The sequence below is a fragment of the Lepidochelys olivacea genome, assembly GCF_965140295.1.
Source record: "Lepidochelys olivacea isolate rLepOli2 genome assembly, chromosome: 9".
Taxonomy (NCBI): Eukaryota; Metazoa; Chordata; order Testudines; family Cheloniidae; genus Lepidochelys; species Lepidochelys olivacea.
Genome location: NC_140419.1, coordinates 67,649,969 through 67,675,071, shown reverse-complemented (window position 1 = coordinate 67,675,071; position 25,103 = coordinate 67,649,969). Strand labels below are relative to the sequence as shown.

Sequence of the window (25,103 nt, the reverse complement as noted above, 5' to 3'; positions counted from 1 at the left end):
CGCCACTAGCCATCACCTTCAGCCCCCAACTAAAACCTCTCCAACGCATCATCAAGGATCTACAACCTATCCTGAAGGACGACCCATCACTCTCTCAAATCTTGGGAGACAGGCCAGTCCTTGCCTACAGACAGCCCCCCAGCCTGAAGCAAATACTCACCAGCAACCACACACCACACAACAGAACCACTAACCCAGGAACCTATCCTTGCAACAAAGCCTGTTGCCAACTGTGTCCACGTATCTATTCAGGGGACACCATCATAGGGCCTAATCACATCAGCCACACTATCAGCGGCTCGTTCACCTGCACATCTACCAATGTGATATATGCCATCATGTGCTAGCAATGCCCCTCTGCCATGTACATTGGTCAAACTGGACAGTCTCTACGTAAAAGAATAAATGGACACAAATCAGATGTCAAGAATTATAATATTCATAAACCAGTCGGAGAACACTTCAATTTCTCTGGTCACTCAATTACAGACCTAAAAGTCGCAATATTACAACAAAAAGACTTCAAAAACAGACTCCAACGAGAGACTGCTGAATTGGAATTAATTTGCAAACTGGATACAATTAATTTAGGCTTGAATAGAGACTGGGAGTGGTTGGGTCATTACACAAAGTAAAACTATTTCCCCATGTTTATTCCCCGCCCCCTCCCCCCCACACACACACACTGTTTCTCACATGTTCTTGTTAACTGCTGGAAATGGCCCACCTTGATTATCACTACAAAAGGTTCCCCCCCCCTCAACTCTCCTGCTGGTAATAGCTCATCTTAAGTGATCACTCTCCTTACAGTGTGTATGATAACACCCATTTTTTCATGTTCTGTGTGTATATAAATCTCCTCACTGTATTTTCCACTGAATGCATCCGATGAAGTGAGCTGTAGCTCACGAAAGCTTATGCTCAAATAAATTGGTTAGTCCCTAAGGTGACACAAGTCCTCCTTTTCTTTTTGCCATTACTGTATGTAATTGATTCCATTTAACCAATTCTAGCTCTCATCTATATCTTATTCCTTTTATGAATAAACCTTTAGATTTTAGATTCTAAAGGATTGGCAACAGCATGATTTGTGGGTAAGACTTGATTCTTATATTGACCTGGGTCTGTGGCTTGGTCCTTTGGGATCGATAGAACCTTTTTTCTTTTACTGGGGTATTGGTTCTCATAACCATTTGTCCCCATAACGAGGGGCACTGGTGGTGAGATTGGGAAACTGGAGTGTCTAAGGGAATTGCTTGTGTGATTTGTGGTTAGCCAGTGGGGTAAAACCAAAGTCTTCTCTGTTTGGCTGGTTTGATTTGCTTTGGTGTGCATAGAAACGCCAGCCTTGGGCTGTAACTGCTCTGTTTTAAGCAATTTGTCCTGAATTGGCACTCTCAGTTGGGTCCCGCCAGAACCAGCATCGTTACACTGCCACTGGCCACTATAAGACACTGGACACTGCACTAGATGGTCCAATGATCTGATAGGGCAATTCCTATGCTTGTAGCTCATATTAAACATGACCTTTATAGCAATGAAAAACTAGAAATTAAACAAAACTGAACTGTTTACTTGTGCTTTTCAAAACACACAGTTAATTTAAGCACATCTAACACTTCACAATTTCGGTTTTGCCCATTATTTGGGCAGCAGCACAAGATACTGTAGCATGAGATGAAGTAATAACTGACATGCAAATGATCAAAATGTTAATTTTCCCTAAACTACTGCCATAAAGGGAAATTACTTTCACAACCTCTATAGAGAGCATAATTAATATTCATGTGTAGATATACTTTTATTTACCAATATAAATGAGTTTACAGTGTACTTTATTCTAAACTACTGCTATAAAATGGAAATCACTTTCATAAATGCTATAAAGAGTATCATTAATAATCAGATGTAGATACAGTTTTAGCTCCAGATAGGGAGTTTATCTCGTAATTTGCACTTAACTACTGCTCTGTATGGAAATTAGTTTCATGAACACTTGAAAACTTAATTACTAATCAAGCATAGATACAGCAGCACAGTTCCAAGTTCACTCTGTATTGTTATACTCCAGAATGACTGCACTCCAAAAAGTGTTTTTGCCAATCCTTTAAAACAAAAGTTTATTACAGAGTTCACTTTAATATTGTTTGCTAAAATATGGACTTCATACAAATATTACAAAAATTATTAGGATACAGACATTGGTGTTTGTCCATACAAATAATGTGGAAGCTAGTCAATAACATTCCCATTTGTATAAAAAGCAGAAGTATCTGCCAAAGTCATGACTCATAAGCTGCTTGTTGGCTGTATTTAACAGCAGAGGAGCCTACAGTTGATTAGCTCTGCTCAAACAATAAATAACATATCACTGCAATCTAAGCAAATTACTGTCTAGTGTTTCAGGGAACATAGCATAATTCATGTGGACCAAGAAAGACTCCAAAATCCCAACCAACAGAAGAAGTCTTGTTAAGAGATTAAAACTAATGGTTCAGTTATCAAAAGTTTAGAGCAGTTATCAATTATGCACTGTTTATCTTTAAAGTCATGGTCAACTATCTATGGTTAAAACATTTTTACTTCAGTCTACCCAAGAACAAACAAGTAGCTATATAATTATATTAATTGGCTCAGTGACTCATCTTTGGTTCGTCTCTAAGGTGCCACAAGTACTCCTTTTCTTTTTGCGAATACAGACTAACACGGCTGTTACTCTGAAACCTGTCATCTTCCTTAGATGACTAGCTAATCTTTTGCCTTCAAATATTGCAGCAGAGAAGTGGGGATAGTGTGTTTGAGGACATGAGTTTTCATGAAGCATAAACATGGATTACAATGACCATTGCGGTTACAGCAATTAAACTATTTCTCATGTAATTCCTGACAACTGTCTAGGATATGAAGTGAGACTCCAATAGAAGCAGAATGTAGATTTACAGAATACCTACTGGTAACCCCACATTCTGAGTTTGCGCTGCCTGGGCATACCTGAATAGTGAAGATGACTATATGATCCTAAATTACATCCACAACGCAGCCCTGAGTTTGAGCAATATAATGTAATTGACACTAATGCTATGCTGAGAAACAGTGTTTCCAGCGACGATAAAGACAACGCTCGATAACTTGCCAAGTTCTGAGGTAAGTCATGCACCAAAATAACTGACCACAATACCAGCTGGCACAATACCAGCACTTGGTTTAACTCATCTGTTAGTTGTCTTTTCATGTTCTTTATTACTAATTTTTTTCGTACCATAGCATGTGCTTCCATCAAATAGGAAGTAGTAGCTCCTAGGGAGCGAATGAATTAAACTAAGCAAAGAATTAATTATTTTTACAAAGAGCTTTTTAAACATGAATATTAAATAGTAATCATTTTAATTAGTTGAAAATCTAAGGAGCATTTTGTTTTACACAAAATTGTAAAGAGAAAGTTACGTGGTAATAGTAGTCTAAATATAAGATAGAGTAAAACTTTCATAAAGAGCAGACAATTTCAGCTCTTAGGATCTCGTCTAACACATCCAGCAAATCAGCTGCACAATTGCATCAATACATGCAACTTCCGACTGAGAAGCTGAGCCACCCCTACCTAGGTTAGAACCCAGGGCTAGCTGGCATGACACAATGATGGAATTTTCCATCAGTAGAGGTTAGAACTGCTTTGGTGGTTTTCCTTTCTGTTTTAACGAGTGCTTCTCTATCATAATAAGCCAGGGTAATCTGTAAAATGAAGATGCTGCCCCAATGCATTGATAGTGTATTCAGATTGTTTCAGGACATAATCTGAACATGGTAAAAGGGCTTGAACTGAATTTAGCTGTGAATTATAACTTAAGTATAGGAAGCAAAAACAGAATTAATGGCTAATTTCCAATCCTTAAAGAGGTTAATAGTGAGGTGCCCTACACATAGGCTTTGTCTTGGGACATGTATTTTTTTTACTATTGACTTAGAAAGGGATGTTAATTTTGAGATGGCTGAATCTTTTAACCATCATTAAGCTTCATCAAGCTATGAAGTAAGGAATCATAGAATCGTAGAATATCAGGGTTGGAAGGGACCTCAGGAGGTCAGGAACTCCTAAAAGAACCCACAGAATTGACTAACAATGATCAGTGAAATTCTGACTAGTGTAAGCTACTAGAATGCAAATAGGAAAGGATTGTTCAGTTATGATGGATCTGATATGTTATCAATTAGTAATAAGCTGCCAGGAAAGGGCTCTAAGCTTTTCTGTGGTTAGCTTGGGGAAGGGAGCTCATTGTTCATTAGTAACCAAAATAACCATACTCTAGGTTCTATCATGAAGAGAAAACATCACTGGATGGCAGGGGAACATTATTTCACCCTAAAATACTGTGTTCAGTTTGGGTCACCTATCAAAAAAGGAATAGGAATAGAGAAAGTTTTGGGAACCCCACCATAATTGTAAGCAAAGCGGTTTCCCTCGGAGCAACTATCACCAAAATATGACTGTTAAATTGTGACTCATTTACAGCTGCCTGTAAATAATTTATAAATACTGTATCTTGACCAGGTTATTGTGATGTTTACTGTATGCCTATATTGAGTTAATTCAATAGCAGAATTGTCAGGAAATGCACTCAGGAAAGGGGAGGTGGATCCAGGTATACACACCTCTCAGTACAGAATAGCTATATTCATTGAGCCATTTTGTAGGATGGGATACCCTGTTAAATGGATCATTACTCAATTCTGATCTGGTAATTCTTTGTCACTATAAAATTGATAATCTTTTATTTCTCTTCATGCAACTTTAATCATCTAAGAAATAAGTATTTTAATGGGTAGTTCTAGAAATAAAGCGAACCCTGATCGTGCATAACCATATGGGTCTGAGTAGCCCAACTGAAGTTCCATAATTCCATTCCATTCTACCTGGGTTCTTATACCAGGCTTATCACAGTAGCAGCTGAGTGCTTTCCACTAATGCATTAAGCAACATAACTAACATTTGTCATGTATTTCTATTCATTTTCTCCTCAGAGGGAGAAGTATGTGCCACAGAGTGTTTTGTTTTGGAATTTAGGGTATGTCTAAACTACAAACCTAAGTCGACCTATATTAGGTTGATTTACAGCTACGGCAGTAATTACTGCGGTGGTACACGTCCACACTACCCTCCTGCTCTGAAACTGACAAAAAAAGGTGATATAAGGGACACAGGGTTGACACAGACACTGCTTCGCCTAAACTACACCAACTACATCTCTCATGGAGGTGGAGTTATTATGTCAATGTAATAGGGCACTTACATTAGGGAGGAAGGCAGTAGTGTAGACGCTGACATAATTTGCTTGACATAAGCTGCCTTATGTCTACCTAACTGTGTAGTGTAGACCAGCCCTTACTCTCTCTTGCTCTAACGTATACACCTAGGTATACATTAATGTTTGAGAAGGCAAGATCAAAGAATTATGCCTTGCATTTGGAGCTGAAGGGGGTTAGGTTTAGTAATGGTACCTTGTGCCTGGCAAATTCTTTCCACAGGTTTGGGCCAGCCTCTGAGAAAGCTCTGTCTCCTGAAGCTTGTGTGCTTAAAGTTAAGTATGTTTTGGATTTCAGGATCAGGATGAGGACCAACTTAACAATAGTTCAAATAAATGTTCTTATTTTACCAAGATACACCCTTACCCATTTACAAAGATGGCCAACCCCACATGCAAACAATTTTGAGTACTTATGCCTGAGGCTTACATTCTTCAAATAACTTTGCTGTGAGCAATCCTTAAGGAATTGTTGTCTGACATAGCAAAGAGAAAGCATTCCAATCATGAGAGAAAACAAAATAGAAGGGTAGAGGGGAAGAGATATTTTACTTCTGTGAATTTCATGTAATATTGACTTGATAAAAATCGGCTGGCAGGTTGCAAAACACTAGATTAGACTTAGTTTCCCATCTGGAAGCTGGACTTGCCTATTTCTATGGTAGTGACTAATAACAACTTAAGTAAAACCTGCTAACGCAATGTAGTTACCAATTCAACACAAAGCCATTATATCAAGCAGTCTACCAAAATGACTGATCTATGTAATTAGCTTATTTCGTTTAAGAGGAGGTGGGTTAAAATCATTCCTGATTTAATTCCATTGTTCTGAGGAGTTTAACTTTAAAGTTTTGGACTTTACCATTTTATTGACCTGAACCTATATTTACTGAAAATCCCTTTTAAAAAAGTGAACAGTTAAGCATAAAACAAATAGCCAAAACACTTTTTAAAAAAGTTTCTGGAGTGTATCAGATGTGTCAAGTCCTCTCAAACTCCCCTATGAATCTCTCGAATACTAATAAAGATCCCTCACACTGGGACAGGGAAGTAAATAAAGTTGTGAATAAGGGAGAAGACCTACCCTGAGTAAACCTGCCATTCAGGAATAGTCCATCACCTGGGCTCATTACAGCAGGCAGACTAGATGGGAGTGAAGACATCTATAAGCACAAAGTGTAAATGCTTTCTCTAGCTGAAAGAAACCTCATCTTGATTTCTGCATGTTGAGTGAGGGCAAAGGAAAGCTCCGGTGAAATATGTAGGCCTTGCAGCAGCCATCTACTTTTAACTTTTTTGTTAAACTTTCTTGTACCTTTCTGTAGTATGGCATTTGGCCCTATTTCATGTACCTTTCAGCAGTAAAAGATACAGTCTACTTTCTACACTGAGAGTTTTCATCCTGATTTCTATCAGTGAAACCTATTCAACTCAGACATTTCTGTCACTTTTCATCTCCTGATTTGAACTATGTAATGGTAAAAAGAAAAGGAGTACTTGTGGCACCTTAGAGACTAACAAATGTATTTGAGCATAAGCTTTCATGAGCTACTGTTCACTAGTTTATCTAGTCTAACATCAGATCACACATCCTTCTGTTTCCTTTCCTTTTAGATATTTGGGTACTTCAATGAGTTGGTGATATTTGCAAAAAGAAAAGGAGTACTTGTGGCACCTTAGGGACTAACCAATTTATTTGAGCATAAGCTTTCATGAGCTACAGCTCACTTCATCGGATGCATACTGTGGAAAGCACAGAAGATCTTTTCATACACACAAACCATGAAAAAATGGGTGTTTACCACTACAAAAGGTTTTCTCTCCCCCACCCCACTCTCCTGCTGGTAATAGCTTATCTAAAGTGATCACTCTCCTTACAATGTGTATGATAAGCAAGTTGGGCCATTTCCAGCACAAATCCAGGTTTTCTCCCGGGGGAGGGGAGGGGTGTGGGGGGGGGGTGTAGGGAGAAAACCTGGATTTGTGCTGGAAATGGCCCAACTTGATTATCATACACATTGTAAGGAGAGTGATCACTTTAGATAAGCTATTACCAGCAGGAGAGTGGGGTGGGGGAGAGAAAACCTTTTGTAGTGGTAAACACCCATTTTTTCGTGGTTTGTGTGTATGAAAAGATCTTCTGTGCTTTCCACAGTATGCATCCGATGAAGTGAGCTGTAGCTCACGAAAGCTTATGCTCAAATAAATTGGTTAGTCTCTAAGGTGCCACAAGTACTCCTTTTCTTTTTGCGAATACAGACTAACACAGCTGTTACTCTGAAACTTGGTGATATTTGTGCTTCTTATCCTCCAATGAATGCCAACAATCTCTTTCAGAGTAATCTAATCCAAAACAAAGTAAGCAGTCCTTCACCTCTTCCTAGAGTGAATGTTTTTCACTTGATTGCAGGGGAGTAAATGGGAGTAATGGATTTTCTGTTTCCTCAAAAACCCACTCCTGGAAGTCCCAAGAAAAAGAACACTTGCCTAGAATAGACCTCAAGCCTCTGCACAAGACCTATCCTAAAATGATTTTTTTTCTAACTCTCTTTAACTATAACTTTTCATATAATATAACAACACTCTCATCTTTGGTTTAAGACTCTCTCATCTTTGATTTAAGGACTCAGTCATTTATTCTGAGCCTCTACTGATAACATAATTAAGGGAATCTGTCTATGAACAACTTATGAATTGTCTGAAATAATGTGTGTATATATCAAACTACAAACTGCATTGTAAGGATGCTGAGTCTTCTCTGTTTTTTGTTTGTTTTTGTTACGTTCTGTTTTGTTTTGTTTCGTTTTTAAAAAAACTCTCCCTCATGGACTGAAATTCTATGGTCTCTTAATACAGGCATGGGGTAATTAAACCTTGATGGTCTTCTATTCAAATGGAGGCACTCTGGGACAATGAGTTGGCTGGTATCCAGAAGTACCAATCTGCACAGGTGGGCTGGTAACCAAACAACTGATCACCTGATATGGTGTTTGAGGTGGCAAGGCAGGTTATCTGACAAAGGGAGTGGAAGTTACAAAAGGAAGGTTCTCTCACCTGCCATTTTAGAGATAGAAAAGAGACCAGAAATAGAAGAAAGCATAATGGTGGAATGACAGCACACTCCATGATCCAGAGGAGAAACCATGAGGTGCAGGAGGGAGGTCCAGGAGTAGTGACTGGAACCCTGAAAGGACACTGACCCAGCTCCCAAAGAATGCTCACAAGTGGTGAGGAAACTTAGGTAGAGGATCAGAGGGGTAGCCATGTTAGTCTGGATCTGTAAAAGCGGCAAAGAGTCCTGTGGCACCTTATAGACTAACAGACGTATTGGAGCATAAGCTTTCGTGGGTGAATACCCACTTTGTCGGATGCATGTTGTGGAAATGTCCAGAGGAGGTATAAATATGCAAGCAAGAATCAGGCTAGGGATAATGAGGTTAGTTCAGTCAGGGAGAATGAGGCCCTCTTCTAGCAGTTGAGGTACCCTAGAATCCCTAGCCTGATTCTTGCTTGCATATTTATACCTGCCTCTGGACATTTCCACTACATGCATCTGATGAAGTGGGTATTCACCCACGAAAGCTTATGCTCCAATACATCTGTTAGTCTATAGGATACCGCCGGACTCTTTGCCGCTTAGGTAGAGGATATGTCCTTGAAGGGGTAAACTGTAAACCAGAATGCCCACCAGGGTGATGCCCAGGAAAAGGGTGTATTTAAGCTATTGCAGTGTACTGGTGGTGTCAGCAACAGTTTTGGGGAGCTGGAGTAACTGGCCATGGGGTCTCCCTTGTATGGAAGGTATCAAATGGATGGTCTGTGCTCAGGAAGTGTACCAGAGTGGCTGAAGAAAGATACTGCTGTAGTCTACTCAGAGCAAGGGACGCTGAGGAGCATATTGGTTCAGTGTTGGAATCCTGAAACAGAAGCCTGGTGAGTGTCCAAGGGGAGCTTGACAACCACGCTTTCTCTGGTTTATTAGTCTAAACGTAAACCCCTACTGAACATTATTTTCTCTACCCTTTTACTGTCTCTCAGACTTTTCCCCTGGAGCACTGCAGAAAAACATAGTACTCCAAATAATTTGCTCCTCTTTGTCTATCCATTATCTGAACCAGGAGCAACTTCTTTATAATCCTGCTGCATTGACCCTCAGTCACATGACCTACAAGCAATTCTTCTATAATCTTGCTATCATATGACTCTGTCATGTCCTTAAAGGGCCAGAACATGGAACAAAGAGAAGCTGGACCCAGGCCTGTCCTTAAAGGGACAGCATGCATGGTAGCATTCCAGCTATCACGGCAACTAAGGGAAATTATACCTTTCTTTGTGACGCCTATCTTTGAAAATAATATCTGTAGCTATGTTTCCCCTTCACCCCACCCCCTCAAAAGGGGGAACTTCTGCTAAAGCTGCTATCTGTTGGGTACATAAAGACAAAAATCTATTTCTGCTATCTTGCCTTCAAAAGTGTCTTATGAAATAGATCACACTTGAGAATTGAATCACTCATCCTCTTGGGAACTTGGGTTCTCTTCCAAAAGTAAATTTGAGAATATATTGTGCCTGGGAGGAAATATTGTTCTGCAGAGGTGTTGTAATATTTTAGAGCTTTCATTAGTTTTGTCAAAGCTACTCTCTACGTGTCCCTGGGAGATGAATATATCGCACAAGAGAGATGTTGTGTAACCAACTGCAACATTGCCTTAGTTTTAGTCATTTTGAATGTTAAGGATTCTTACTTTCAGCTCCATGCAATTAATGTGGCAAAAAGATGCTGGCTAAGGGCACATACCTCCTTGCTTGAGATTTGTTCACTAGATGATCATGTATAATAAATTTCAATCTGTCTCCAAAATTCAATCTAGAGCATTAACATTTCTGGCGGGTTTTTTACTTTTTCATCTGAAGCAACTATCAATTTATTTCCTCTCTTTGTGAACCAACTTTCGTTGTCATGCCACTTGCCAGATCTAACTTCCTGTCATGAATCTTAAAGATTCTCCATGAAAGTCTCAGGAAAATAGAAGACTGAAGGCAATAAGACCAGTTATGGACACAGTGAGCTAGGAAAGGACTAAAAGTGGCTTCTGTGATTTTTAAATGACTCCATCTTTTCTGACTTGTTGACTGTAAGTTTTTCATCTTGCTGAATTAGTCTGACAGTATCAAGAAGCAAAGAAAGGGCGTCTGGATGTGATGCATTACTGTGTTGTAAAAGCTGCATACATATCCATTGAAGACTCATTATTCTAATTTACGTAAAATTTCCCCTTTCTGTGTGACATTTCCAAATGTAGCTTTTTGGGGGGGAGGAGGGGGGAGTTTATGCAAAATGGTTCTGATTTTTTGGAGTACAAACACACTTTTTCCATTCCAAAGAAATTGGGCTTTTAAAAAATCTCTCAAACTGTTCAGAACCCATTTCAAATTGTTACTGGCTATTTGACCAGAACTGTTAACCAGTGTTTGCGGACATGTAGGATTTTTTCTGTTGGGAGAAGTGGTTGAATATGAGTCGGGCATATTCCTGCATGAAATCCTGTTTATTTACAAAAATGTACTAAAAAATCCTGTTTGCCTGCACATTGCAGAAATAAGCAACAGCAGGCAATTTCCTTGATCGCATTGCCTACATCTGCTCCTCCAGTCAGTTCTGTGCCCCAAGGAGCTTTGTTTATCTGTTCCCTCTCCAGGTCACTTTCATGACTGCTTCTCTAAGTGTTTGCCACCTTTTTATTGGCTTTCACTTCTACCACACACAGACAATCCAACCCAAAACTCAGCCTGCCTTTACAATCAGGGAAACACCTGTTGACCTATTTGGGTTGTTCATGTTTTGCTGTGTGGCTGACTGGCTTGGGCAGCAGCCTCCAATTGTGGCAACTAGCATGTGACAGTTATCTTAGAACCCATAGATGTGAGTTCATAGAGCTGTGGACCCTTACACCGATAAAAGTATCTTCAGAAAGAAGGGTGCTTAGCACTTCTATTAGCTTTAAACAGGTGTATAGATCAAAGACCCACTTGATGGCAGCTGTAAACACCTTCTAGTGTGATATGATTTTAAAGAAATGTGCATGCTCCTATAAAAGGGTTCTTCTTTCATTCATCCCCACCAGAATGCCATCAGATGAAAGCTGGGTTGCCATTTTCAAAGCTAGTCCATTTAATGAGTGCCAATTCTCAACTCTGTATGACTCTTACTTTCTGAGGTCTCATCACTCCTGTAAGAGATATTTCTCCTTCTGCGGATGGAGTAACTGAAGCACAGATGCTACCAGATTTGGTTATGGGCACATGAGATGTCTGGCGGAAATGGGAACAAACTGCAGCACCAGTATTGAGGAATAGAAAATGCTGCACAATGCAGAAACATCCCACTGTCTCTCTTACTATGTTCCACAGAAATGAAGAGGAGTGGGAGAATGTATTCCTTGTGGAAAAAACAACATATAAAATTAATGTTCAGACTCAGGATATCTTTTCTGTTTTGCAGACAGATATTCATCTTTACTTTTACTACATATGTGCTGAAAAAATCCAAACCTTAGAGAAAGCATACATTTAAAAGGGGTAAAAACAGAAAATGTAATAGCCAAATCCTGGAAGTTGCTCAGCTTTTTCAGTGTCCATTAAATTTTAACAGCTTTTGGGATTTGGCTCTAGGTCAGTAAAGGTAGTTGAGACCATTATGACAAAACCTAAAAAATGGAATATGCATTACAACATAGTATCTGTGCATGTATCTAATGATGTAGAAAAAACACAAGAGAAAAAGTGTTTAGTTGTGATACTCTCTCCATATATATAATGAAAAGATTAGATCAACTCCTGTAGAAAAATGTATCTTGTTAAAACAAAAGTTATGTATTGCAAACTAAGAGGCATTGCTGTCCCATATTCAGAGAAGGCAGTCATGCCTTGTCATAACATAGTGTTACTCAAAATTAGATTATTAACCTAGGCTCTCAATAATACCATCAGTGAAGGGAGGGACATTCTGTGGAAAGCTGAAGGGGAAAGCAGGAAAATTGCTTGTCAAGGACATTGGAGCAATCCCTACTGTGCACAAGTAATCGCATAATAAATATTAATAGAACCAAATTCAGTATCAAGTAGTACAACAACAGATAAAGGCTTTTGCAAAATTAGTAGGTGGCACAAACAAGGAGATAATTCATTTAGGTGCATCTTTATGCAGGACATGAACTATAAAACATCTTGACACCATTAATCTTGAAGTTCATGAAAACTTGTACATTGTTTTGTCTATCCCTTTTAAGTATCTTGGGACCATCTAGTTTAGCTAGTCCATGAAAGCTATGCGCAGTCATTGTATTGCATTGATGGTTCCTCAGTTAAGCTAGAGTGGAAAAAGATGATAACCCAGTAGTCATATTTGCAGGCAGAGTAGAAAATATCCATTTTAATATCTGAATTTCTGAAAGTGTAATAGCTCATAATTAGAGAGGACAAACCCACACCAGGCTAGGGCAAGGAAGAGTTAATGGTCCATCCATTTGGGTTTGAATTCATAGCTCCTGCCACAGTATCAAACCTGCAGGGAAGACCTTTCAGTTGGAGCAAAAATGAAGCCTTTAAGGGCTTTTGCATTTGAGGGAAGAAGGCAGCTTAGAAATATTGAAGGAAGAAATCTATTTGGAAAATGGCTTGTAGTTAAATCAGTTTTTCTATTTTTATTTTTGTTAATGTAGCTAAGTTTCAGTAGGTGGCTGGATTTCAGTTCTGTATACTTTGTGTATTGTGACTTCCAGCTATTGCTCACTCATGTAGTTAAAGAGAAGCTAGCTTGTAGTTTGTGGGAGTTTTATTATTGTGTGAAAGAAAAATCTGCATGTAAACAGTGTAGTTCTCTGGACTGGAGCCAATGTGTATGTTGAATTGGGAGGCATAGGACCCCACCGGATGACAGTCAACTAAATATTTAGCCTTCTGTTGGGTAAACAAAATTTGCAATGAAAAATCCTTTGTAAAAAGAAAAACAAGTTGGAAGTTTTTGTTTTTAGAAACAAACAAAAAATCAATATGTTTCCTTCAGGTCTTTGCTATCCTTTTGCCAACAAACTTCTCATAATACTATCATTTTTTAGAAAAGTTGAATGGCTCACAAATATTGACTTATACTATTGACAATCTGATAGCCTCATGTGAATTTTCTCTTGTTATGAAAATATGTGAAGGAAAAATTGGGGGAGTGTGGGAAGGAGAGCGGAAATTCAGTCATGATCTAAAATAGGAGGATAAACGGTCCAAAATATGGTAGTTGCTGGCAAAATGGTGCATCTTCCTCTAACTTTGCATTCAGTGGGTAAGCACAATTAATCTTGATTGTGTCAAGGAGGTAGAAATTGCTTGTAGCAAGAAAAGCAACTAATTGGAGGGAGTAATAGAGACATACTAAATAGCTATATCAGGTCCTGGTTTCAAAACACTGGATAAATAACTTCACACTTAAATTGCACTATCCTGGAATTAAAAGACTCCCACTAGAACCCGCATAGAGTATATTCCTTGGTTTACATCCATTTCTTAATAGAGGAAGTGACCCAACATAGGCTGCCATTTTCTTTTAAAGATACTATTTAGGAGTATTATTCTTTGCTCAACTCCAATCCCTTGGCAGTTTGTTATGCCTCGCCATAGCAAATAAAATTCAACTGCAAATGTGCTGTGACTTTTCACATGACTTATTACTCCATCCCCACTCCACCTGTAGCATGTAACCTTTTTTATACAATGGGTTACGTTTGTCAGCTTCCTCTTGCAATTAAGTATGAGAGGCAAACAAGTGGGGACTGACTAAATCAGTGACTCAACAGTTTTGCCATTTTAGCTCAAAACTGACCAACTGAGTGCCTAATCACTTTATGTTATGACTGCTCCCCAGCCACCTCCTAGCTGGCTAGAAGCAAAACAGTAGTTATGACCACAGAAAATAAAGCCCACTGAGTTAGCTGTAAGGAAGCTGCCTGCATTCATTTCCTTCTTCCCTTTTAGAAATGACCAGGACTACTTGTGTGTTTAATGAATTTCTTATAGCTCTAATAGTAAGAATAGCTTTATTTTTATAACTGTTTATTAAGAAGTCTTCAGGAGTTTACAAATCATTAACACACCGTTATCAGAAATAAAACCCCTAAGAAAAGTAGCTTGACACTTAATTTGGACTAGAGAGAGATTATGTAATTTATAATTATCACACTTTTCTATTGGGTAGGGTATTACTATGGTGTAGAAGAAACCTGCTTATGCCATCCAGAGGCATGAACGTTTCTGGGTGTCTACCTTAACTACCTTAACATTGAGTGAATTCTGTTTTCATTATGACTTACCCAGTCTAGACAATTTAATAATAAAAACTTTTCAAAATGCAATTTTTGGCAGTTTAGGTCATTTTGTCAAATATTGAATAAAGGGTAACCAAATAGCTAAGTAGCTGCTCATACACAAATGCTACTTTGTGTCATTTCAGGTTCGCTAATACTTAGGGCATGTCTACACTTACCTCCAGAGTGATCAATCCAGCGGGGGGTCGATTTATCATGTCTAGTGAAGCACTCTCCCATCGACTCCGGTACTCCACCAGAGTGAGAAGCATAGTTGGAATCGAGGGGGAAGTGTCAGCAGTCAACCTACCACAGCGAAGACACCGCGGTAAGTAGATCTAGGTAGGTTGATTTCAGCTACGTTATTCAAATAAAGCAAGGATATGTTAAGTTCAGACAACCAAATGTACATGCCTTTTCAGCACCCTTTTCCCCAAACTTGAATACGTGATTTTTCTAGAACTGTACAGAAAAACTGGGGTGCAAAGGACAAAAATATGGTCTATTTGTGGTGATGCTATTGGGATGGGGAGAACAAGAATGCTTGAGGAAGAGGGCACTGGAAGCTGGCATCCCTGGGGCACAGTTATAGTTGCGGTATGCTCTCTGTGGTAGAGGGCTCTTGTGCTAATGCTGAGTAGTTTGTGGATGAAGAAGCAGAGGTTGTTGACAGACTTGATTTGCATTTCCTGTTAGTGGTTAAGTTAAATATAATGTGTTCTCTTTGCTCCAGCAGTGGTTTGCAACACAGCAACTTTCTCTCTGCTGTTTCTCCTAATCCAACTTCCAATTTGATGACTCCATCATTCAATTTGGTAACTTCTTCTTTTACTATTAGAAACTTATAGAACAAATTATTCCCCCGAGCCTCAGATGCAGAGTAGCCATCTGCTTTAGTGCTCAACTGAATTTCTTCAGACAGGTTAGCATTACTGGCTTTGGGATCCATGCCTTCGCTAGCTGTTAGGGGATTCCTCGTGCTGTGAAGCATTCTATTTTGCAAACTTTTTCAAATTTCAGATTCTTTTAGGGTATGTATCTTCTGGTATCTTGTGCTGTTTTCTAGGGATGCATTAAGTAGGTTTAGAGGGTTAAAGAAGGATACCCTTTCAGAGATCTTGCCTCAGGCAGCCATTTTAAACAGGGCCTCTTCTCTCAAGGTCTTTCATTAAATAGCCACTAGCCAATGAATAATAGTTGGCATGTCTCTCAATGCTATGTGCTTGTTATGTCGTAAACCCTCTGATCTCTGTCCTGGACCATATAATGGGCTCACTAAAAGTTGTTCAGATAGCGAATGTTGGCAATTTTATCTTTACTTAATAGTCAAAATACTTGAGATACATAACTTTGTGGCTGAGGTTACATTAGAAACCGCCAGTAGAAATGTTATCCCCTGGGGTGTTTTAGTAATGTGGTTTTCAATGCTATGAAATTATTTTTGAAAATTAGAGATTGCAATAACTAGAATGGTCAATGAAGGTGCTTAATTTCAATATAAATATCTCTTTAGCAGTACTATTAAGTGTAATATTCCAGCACCAACAGAGCCCTGCTATTAGGAAACAGTCTGCAGATTACCGAACAAGATCCTATTTATTATTAGTCTACCCCTCCAGCATGGAACACCACAGTAACATAAGGAAGATGGGAGTTGTAGGTGGCAATAACATACCTGGGAACATTGTGAAAGGGGACTAAAGCTGTGCTAGAAAAAAAAGAGACAGAAACCTGGACTAGATAAAAGTGTATAGATCTTAATTTTATCACAAACATTCAACCAGCCATGAAGATCACTGTGAATAAAAGAAAAGGAGTACTTGTGGCACCTTAGAGACTAACCAATTTATTTGAGCATAAGCTTTCGTGAGCTACAGCTCACTTCATCAGATGCTTCACTGGATGCTCCTTTTCTTTTTGCGAATACTGACTAACACGGCTGCTACTCTGAAACCTGTGAATAAAAGGGCGCTTCAACGCTACTCTACACTACAGGACACTACAGTATCTTTCTGTCAAACTTTCCATCTTCTCACTTAGTTCTAAAAAACCTGAATGACTTTCATAAATTTACTTCTACTAGTGACAATCACAACCATTCTTACAGATTATAATGTGCATAGTAGGTGACTGTAAACAAAGGATACTTTAAAAGCAGAATGGTGGGGAGCATTGTCTATTGATTTAAGGAGAGCATTAGGAAAAATGTTTTCTTGTGAAGAAATACGTGGGAGTGCCAAGGAGGTGGGAAAATGCTGCAGAATGAAGCTTGCTCAGTTTTTTCTTAAGATTATCTGCAGACTTCAACATTTAACAAGTTTTTTCTTGGTTTTTGAAATGTTTGCCTCACAATGATACCGATTGAAGAATTTTTTGATGAAGGAGGATATTCTGGAGCACAATTAAAAATATTATCAAAAAGGGTGTTGTGTGACCTTTAACACAGATCTTAAACACATTTCAGACAACAATAGTTCTCTGACCTTCTCCAACTTGCTTTCATGTCAAACCCTTCAAATGAGGCATTTAAACCTCCTTGCCCAAAGCCACTGTCACCAACCTCCTCCACACACCATATGGCCCCTTCTGTTTTCAGAAGGGCATAGCTAGCAGGCAGCAAAGCCTCTTGGAAACTGAAAATTTCTGCCCAAAGTCTTGGGATTGTGCATGTGCTTATATAATTTGAGCACGTTTTTGTTTAGCCTAACATTCAGCCTGCTTGCATGCATCCATACAGTTACGAAAATGTCATTCTGGGTATGTTAAGAAGTTCTGTCCTACAAAAAGAAAAGGAGTACTTGTGGCACCTTAGAGACTAACCAATTTATTTGAGCATGAGCTTTCGTGAGCTACAGCTCACTTCATCGGATGCATACCGTGGAAACTGCAGCAGACTTTATATACACACAGAGAATATGAAACAATACCTCCTCCCACCCCACAGTCCTGCTGGTAATAGCTTATCTAAAGTGATCATCAGGTTGGGCCATTTCCAGCACAAATCCAGGTTTTCTCACCCTCCACCCCCCCACAGAAATTCACCAGCAGGAGAGTGAATTTGTGTGGGGGGTGGAGGGTGAGAAAACCTGGATTTGTGCTGGAAATGGCCCAACCTGATGATCACTTTAGATAAGCTATTACCAGCAGGACTGTGGGGTGGGAGGAGGTATTGTTTCATATTCTCTGTGTGTATATAAAGTCTGCTGCAGTTTCCACGGTATGCATCCGATGAAGTGAGCTGTAGCTCACGAAAGCTCATGCTCAAATAAATTGGTTAGTCTCTAAGGTGCCACAAGTACTCCTTTTCTTTTTGCGAATACAGACTAACATGGCTGTTACTCTGAAACCTGTCCTACAAAAGACGCTTGGTACATGCAATAAGACTATTCAAAATGCTTTTCTCTGACTTAAACAGAAAAAAAATCTATTATATGTAGGTTCTTATATTGGATATAGTATGAGCTAGAACTGGGTGAAATTTTTTTCGTGAATAGTAAATTAACTGAAAAATACACTTCTATATTTAGAGGTTTTTTTGAGCACTAAAAATATTTGCAAAAAGAAAAGGAGTATTTGTGGCACCTTAGAGACTAACAAATTTATTTGTGCATAAGCTTTTGTGAGCTATAGCTCATTCACGAAAGCTTATGCTCAAATAAATTTGTTAGTCTCTAAGGTGCCACAAGTACTCCTTTTCTTTTCGCGAATACAGACTAACATGGCTGCTACTCTGAAACCTAAAAATATTTGTAACCTTAGGCTGAATTTGGCAAGTAGTTTCAGACAAAAAAGGGAAAATAATCCAAATATGTCAAAATGGTTTGGTTTGACCATCTTGAAACTAAATATCTCAACCTTTTGTTTCAAAATGTTGTGGTTTGAAATGTAGCTATTTTTTTAAAAAAGAGAGGGCAAATAACATCCAAAAATAACGTTGGGACTGAAAGAAAACATTGACATTTTTTGTTGAGGGTTGAATGAAACCAAACCAATTTCTTTTTCTGGGGGGAGGTGGTGGCAGAATTTGTCAGTTCCTCCTCTAAATAAAAAAAATCAATCATTAATTCAGCTCTAGTAAGAGCATTTTCTCATCGTACATTACATGATGTGATTAACATCTGTCAGGTGTGTGTTTTTTGTTTTTTTTTTAAACTCATCCTTCCCCTGCATTAGAAATGTGTGCAGTGGAATATATTGTCTTGTTTTTGGTAGAGATTTTTAAACACAAACTCACTCACACACACACACGTTTGAGAAGACAACTTCAAAGAAATGCACCTTGCACTCGGAGTGGAAGGCTGAGGTTTGTGATGGTGCTTTGTTCCTGGGGGAGTACATTCCAAAGTCTTAGACCAGCCCCCAAGAAAGTTCTGTCTCTCACAGACTAGCTTCACTCTTATTATATAGAATTCTATAGTGCCAGATATTTTAAAAAGAAATTAAAAACTGTGCTGGAGTAAACTTTCAGTGTCTCTAAACTTGATTTAAGGGTTTTTTTCCCTCCATATAAACAAACTATACTGAAAGTAAATTGATGTTTCACTTCATTTAAAAGTTAATTAGCTGAACTGAAATCCCCAACGTACCTTCCTCTAGAGCTTTTATGAGCCTCCCTATGTATGGTGATTTCATTCAATCCGTTCCTTGGATCTTTATTTATACCTTCCCTGCTGGTCTATTTCTTAGGGAGATGAATCCAATATAAACATTCAATTGGGCAAGAGAAGGTTTCCGTAATACCACAGGACTAGTTCTGTGGCAAATGTAAAGCCTGTGTATGGTGAAATGAAGTTCCAGAGCACTTGAAATTGTGTTGGATACATAAAATGCTCCACTCCACAGAATGCTTCAGGAGCACTTAAGATCTGTGCATAGGAATTTAGGACAGCTAGGAAGTAATCCCTCTAAACTGGACTCTGGGGTGACTGCACTTGGTGTTTTATGTTAAGTTATGGGCACCTTGTTACTAAAAATATAAGTTATGTCCTCACTGCAGAGTTAACCAAGGCTTTTACTGGATTTTAGCCCAAATGCCTTATCATCCACACAGAAAATCCTCTGATCTGGGGTTGGAGGTGCTTTAAGCCTGGGGTGAAGATCGTTGGCTGGGGGTATAGCTTGGAGTCTGAGCTCTGGTTTAACTCTGAATGAAACCCACCCAATTTGCAGTGGGGATGCAGGAAAAATCTTTCTAGCACTTATAGTCCTGAAAAGTCCTTTAAGAATTTCACCCCTCCATCTCCAGGACAGCCAAGATCTCTCACAATTGACAATATGACTGGAAAGTAGAAGCATTGCCAGCAAATCAAAGGAAGTAATTATTTCTCTCTATTCGGCACTGGTGAGGCCACATTTGGAGTATTGCATCCAGTTTTGCGCTCCCTCTCCTCCTCACCCCCCCGCCCACGAAAGGATGTGGGCAAATTGGAGAGAGTCCAGCGGAGGGCAACGAAAATGATCAGGGGGCTGGGGCACATGACTTACCAGGGAGGCTGAGGGAACTGGGCTTGTTTAGTCTGCAGAAGAGAAGAGTCAGGGGGGATTTGATAGCAGCTTTCAACTACTGAAGGGGGGGTTTCAAAGAGGATGGAGCTTGGCTGTTCTCAGTGGTGGCAGATGACAGAACAAGGAGCAGTGGTCTCAAGTTGCAGTGGGGAAGGTCTAAGTTAGAATTAGGAAAAACTATTTCACTGGGAGGGTGGTGAAGCACTGGAATGGATTACCTAGCAAGGTGATGGAATCTCTATCCTGAGAGGTTTTTAAGGCCCGGCTTCACAAAGCCATGGCTGAGATGATTTAAGTTGGTGTTGGTCTGGCTTTGAGCAGGGGGTTGGACTAGATGACCTCCTGAGGTCTCTTCCAATCCTAATCTTCTCTGATTCTATGAAAGAATCTTTAGACCATCTCAGCAAAGAATCTCCTGGGATACGCCCACAGACACACCCAGATGAGTGCACAAACACTGAGTGTACAATAAAGGGCGTAGGGTTTTGCTGTGCAAATGTTTGCACTCGGCCTAAGCTACCCAGGTGCTGATCACCTGTGGTTAAGACATGCCTAAATAGACAAACTGTTGAGCAAAAATGGTGTGTGTGGGGAGGAGTGTGATTGACTGACCAAAGAGAAGAGTTGTTGATTTTAATTATATCTGACAACACTTGTTTAAACTGTCTTCGTGCTCCAGTCCAGCCTAATTTGGAAAGTGCTGCTGTTTGCATATTGTTAAAAATGATTGCTGGAAATTATTTTTCACTGTTTGCAAACTGGTAATAAAATTCAAAATTCTTTATAAAATTACTAATTCTAAAGTACATGAACTTGCCTTGATAACTTAAAGTGGAACAATATCCTTGAAGTAACAGAAGAAAAAGTTACATGAAGTAATACAAAGGGGCTATGCCTAGAATACATGGGATAAATAGGAAGACTTAAGGTAAAAATTAGGAGAAATGTCCCATATAAAATAGGTTAGACATGGGGTGTCAGCCTACAGGCTGGAAATGGCCTGTTTCAGGGCTTGCATGATATTACCAAATTGTGCAGAATCTGAAACTCCAGTTTTAAGAATGGCATTCTAGCTTTCATGGTTGTGGAAATCTCGCCAACCACAGTGTAAACCAATGCAATTTTATCTTCCTGAGTCTGCAAACAGCCTGAAAAAATAATCAAGTAAACTTCCCACAGCCCTCTAATCTCATTGGAATGTTACCCCTAAAGCTGAATGATGACACTTTAAAAGTGTTTAGTTAAATGGTTAGCAGATAGAAAGGGGAAAGAAGTAAAATTGAAAAGCCTGGGGAAGAGTGAGAATTGGGGATGCATGACAAGAGTGCTGTGTGTGTGAGAGAGCGAGAGCGAGAGAGAATGGGACATAAACAGGAAAGAGGGAGAGGAACAGAAAAAGGAGGCTGGCGAAAGAAACACTAAGGGCAGAAATAACAGTAGTCCTAATGTTGAACATATTCTTCTACTGAGTGACGCTAAATCCAGGATTTGCATAATTAAAATGTTGATATAATACATAAATGCCACATTAAAAATCTGTGTAAGCCTCCCATTGATATCTGTGAGAGGACTGAAGTGTGTGTCGTACTAAATGTATACCCAGCTACACCGAGGATAATTAAAACCAGCACTTAGGCTCTATGCAGAAGGAGTTTGAAAATCCCCTATCAGACTGTGCAACAGTCTTATAGGAGAAAAGGTGAAATCCCCACAATTTAAAATGGCAGATTTCAGAGTAGCAGCCGTGTTAGTCGTATCCGCAAAAAGAAAAGGAGGATTTGTGGCACCTTAGAGACTAACCAATTTATTTGAGCATAAGCTTTCGTGAGCTACAGCTCACTTCATCGGATGCATTGAGCTTGCTAGTCTCTGAGGTGCCACACGTGCCCTCCTTTTCTTTTTACAATTTAAAATGTTTAAGATGGTACTAGAAAATGTTTACCGTAGAGGATGAAGCTAGAACCTGCATTGATTGGAACACATACAGGATGTCTTAAAAGCTAAATATTTCTGTTAGTCACTTTCCAGTAACTAGGTCAAGTTAACATATTTCATAGGAAATACAGCGTCTTTACTAAGTAAGCATACTGGGGGAGGGGAAGGAAACAGTATTGCCAATTGTACCACTGAATAACTGCATGCTAGATAGAAAACTTCAGTCAAAAGATTTAGGAGAGAAACCTCAGATAAAGGGATGCCCTAATTTTAAAAATAACTGAAGAAGTACTTTGAATCGTACTCAGAAATTACAACTCGGGTTTAGGAACCCTAATCCACTATTAACTAAACACTTATAGCATGATTCTCAGGTTCGAAAACGAAGAAAATATTTTACCATTTGAAGTCCAGTGGAGTCAGGTACCCCTGCAGTTTTAGTGTAAATGTTTTGACTGCAAACCCTTGAGAGGAAATAATTGTTTACAGTATAATTCCATAACAAAATGGAACAAGGGCATTGAAGTGTAGGGTTAGTTTATTCCGAATTTGTTTATATTTATATTGGGGAGCAACATCAATTGCTTGTTTCTGTTTAGAACTTTGTTGTTTCACTGAAATTAAAGTAATAGGGGGCTTGAGAACACAGGCTCGGTGAGAGGAACTGCTCCTTGACAAGGAAGTCTCCGAAGTTGTATGGGGAGGGTATTTAGCCCCTCGATTAAGGCTGGAGTCTGGAGCTGAGAGAATTAGATTTATTTTGTCCATGTGTTTGGGGAGAGGGACGGTGAGATTGTAGCCGTGGTTTGGTTACACTGGGGGAAGCTGTAAAGCACTTTCCCAACTTGGGAAGCATGCCCTGGCAGAGCCGTCGTTTGCAGCGAAGCAGAGCTGACGCTCCTGGGCTGTCTAAGCGGGGCTGGTACTTCGCTGTCTCCGGGTGACCCTGGAGCAGCCACCAGCCGCAAACACGCTGGCTCCCTACGCGCCCTCAGTCAGCAGATGTGACCCGCAAGCTCCGGAACAACTAGATGCCCCGCCCCCGCTGCTGTCGCATCTGTTGCTCGCCGCCCCTCCCCCTCCCGTTCTGCTACGGGACTTCAGGGAAAGGGAGCCTCGGAGAAGCTCGAGGTAAGGGCGGCAGCTTCGCCGTGGCTTCACTTTCGTAAGGGGCATGCGCAGGGAGCTGGCCCCATGCTCACTAGGCCGGCGTTCAGGGGTAGGCACATGCGCAGAAGGGTGCCGAGGGCTCTCTCCGACTGGCCGGAGGGGGTGGGGGGAGAAGGAGGCGGCAGCAGCAGGGAGCCGCCCGTCTGCCCTGCGGCGTGTGAAGCGCCTATGGGGCCCTGAGGAAGCCGCTCGCAGCACAGAAGGCCGTCGCTCAGGGGCGCAGGGCAGGAGGATGGAGAACCAGGCGGCCCCGGGTGCGGGGGGCGGGAGCGGCGCGGGCGAGGATACCCCGGGCTCCGGCAGGGCGAACCTCAAGCGCAGCGGGCGCGCCGCGGAGGAGGAGAGCAGGAACAAGCCCAAGCTGGTGAGAGAGCGGGGGGCACCGCGGGAGCGGGCGCGGCGGGAAGAGGCTGGAGGGCGTGTGACGGGGGTGGGAGGCTGGCGTGGGGCAGCAGTCACGCGCTGCGGGTGCGGGTCTAGGTGTCGTGCTGCCGCCGCCCCGGCGGTTGGTCCTAGGGTTTGGGAGCCGGGCGGGTCCTGCGGAGCGGTTTGCGTGCCCCTCAAGCCGTGGGTATTGTGCATGGAAAAGCCCTGCCGGTCCCTGAGACAGCTGTTGCACGCCAGCCCTCGCGCCCGCTCGCAACCCGAGAGGGGGCACAGGGAGGGCCCGGGCGTGTGGGGTTGAGCTCACGATGCTGCCTTTAAAACACGGCTCCTTCAGGAACGGTTCCTCCCGCGAGACAGGACCCGTGACTCACAGCAACAAGTACGGGTTTTGCCCCGAATCCGCCTGTAAACCTCGTTTGGGCTGCATCTTTGCAAGGGGCTCTGAATTCAGCCGTGGTGTGGCAGTTGAAGTGATTTCAAGTGCTCACACCAGGGCTAAACTAAGTAATCGCTGGGGCTACCTTTACAGTGCGACACCTGTTTTGGGATCAAGAGGCACACTGCTGATTCTTTGATAATCAACACACCAAGAAATAGATATATGTAGCCCATGCACTTCATAAAGTGCCTTCTAAATGTGAAAATAATAATTTTAAAGTCACCATTGGGGTTCAGCGGCTAACCTGAAGACTCATAATGTATTAAAATCTAACTTTTCAGCTACTAAGCATTTTTAGGTCTTGTTAATTTTGCACAGTGGAACTTAACCGGTTTCTTAAAGTAGCTGCGTTTACTTATTTCAATCATGGTCTCTATGCTTTTGTGTTTCAATTCCCAATGAAGAGATGGAACTGGCACTTATAAAAAGCTAAATTTTACCAGATCCCTACACTGTCAACTAGGAGACTGCTAGATGAATTTACCAATCTGTCTTCTCACTTGTTAGTGATAAGGGGGCTACCCTGCTCAATTCTCCTTATGTTTATGCTAAAAAAAAATTGTAAGGCAATATATGTTGAAATTCAATGCCAACAGGTGTTATGGGAGTCCAGAACTAGGAAATAGTGGTTAGCTTCACTAGGAAGGAGAGATTTAAATGAGTTTTAGGAACATTACTTAGTGATGCAGATGGGTATTTCAGCATTGCTTGGTTCCTGTAGTTGTCTAATCTGCATGACTATTCCCAGACTCAGATTTGTGTGGAGAAAATCCCAGGTATTTGCCTATGGTAGGTACACTTACTTCCATGAAACAAGACATACTTTTTCAGAGGCACCCTTCTCCCATTCTCTTTCACTCCTTTGCCCGTGAGAACCATGTGTTAGGCCCTTTGCACTCAGTGGAACTACTCAATGCCTAAAATTACTCGGGTACTTAGTTTTGTAGTATCAAGTACTAAACCTCATTCTTATAAAACTAGCAATATAAAACATGCATATTAGCTTTCAACTTTTGC

At 40.5% G+C, this 25,103-nt stretch overlaps 1 protein-coding gene across 1 annotated transcript in view; it reads left to right on the top strand.

Moving 5' to 3' along the window:
- Positions 1 to 23,342: 23,342 nt before the first annotated feature.
- The window catches only part of DIAPH2 (diaphanous related formin 2), an 813,565-nt gene continuing 811,804 nt past the window's right edge, over positions 23,343 to 25,103 (top strand). The window contains exon 1 of the mRNA XM_084638844.1: positions 23,343 to 23,624. Within this exon, the coding sequence (XP_084494970.1) occupies positions 23,493 to 23,624 (132 nt within the window). The 5' untranslated portion in view covers positions 23,343 to 23,492. The remainder of the gene's footprint in view (positions 23,625 to 25,103) is intronic.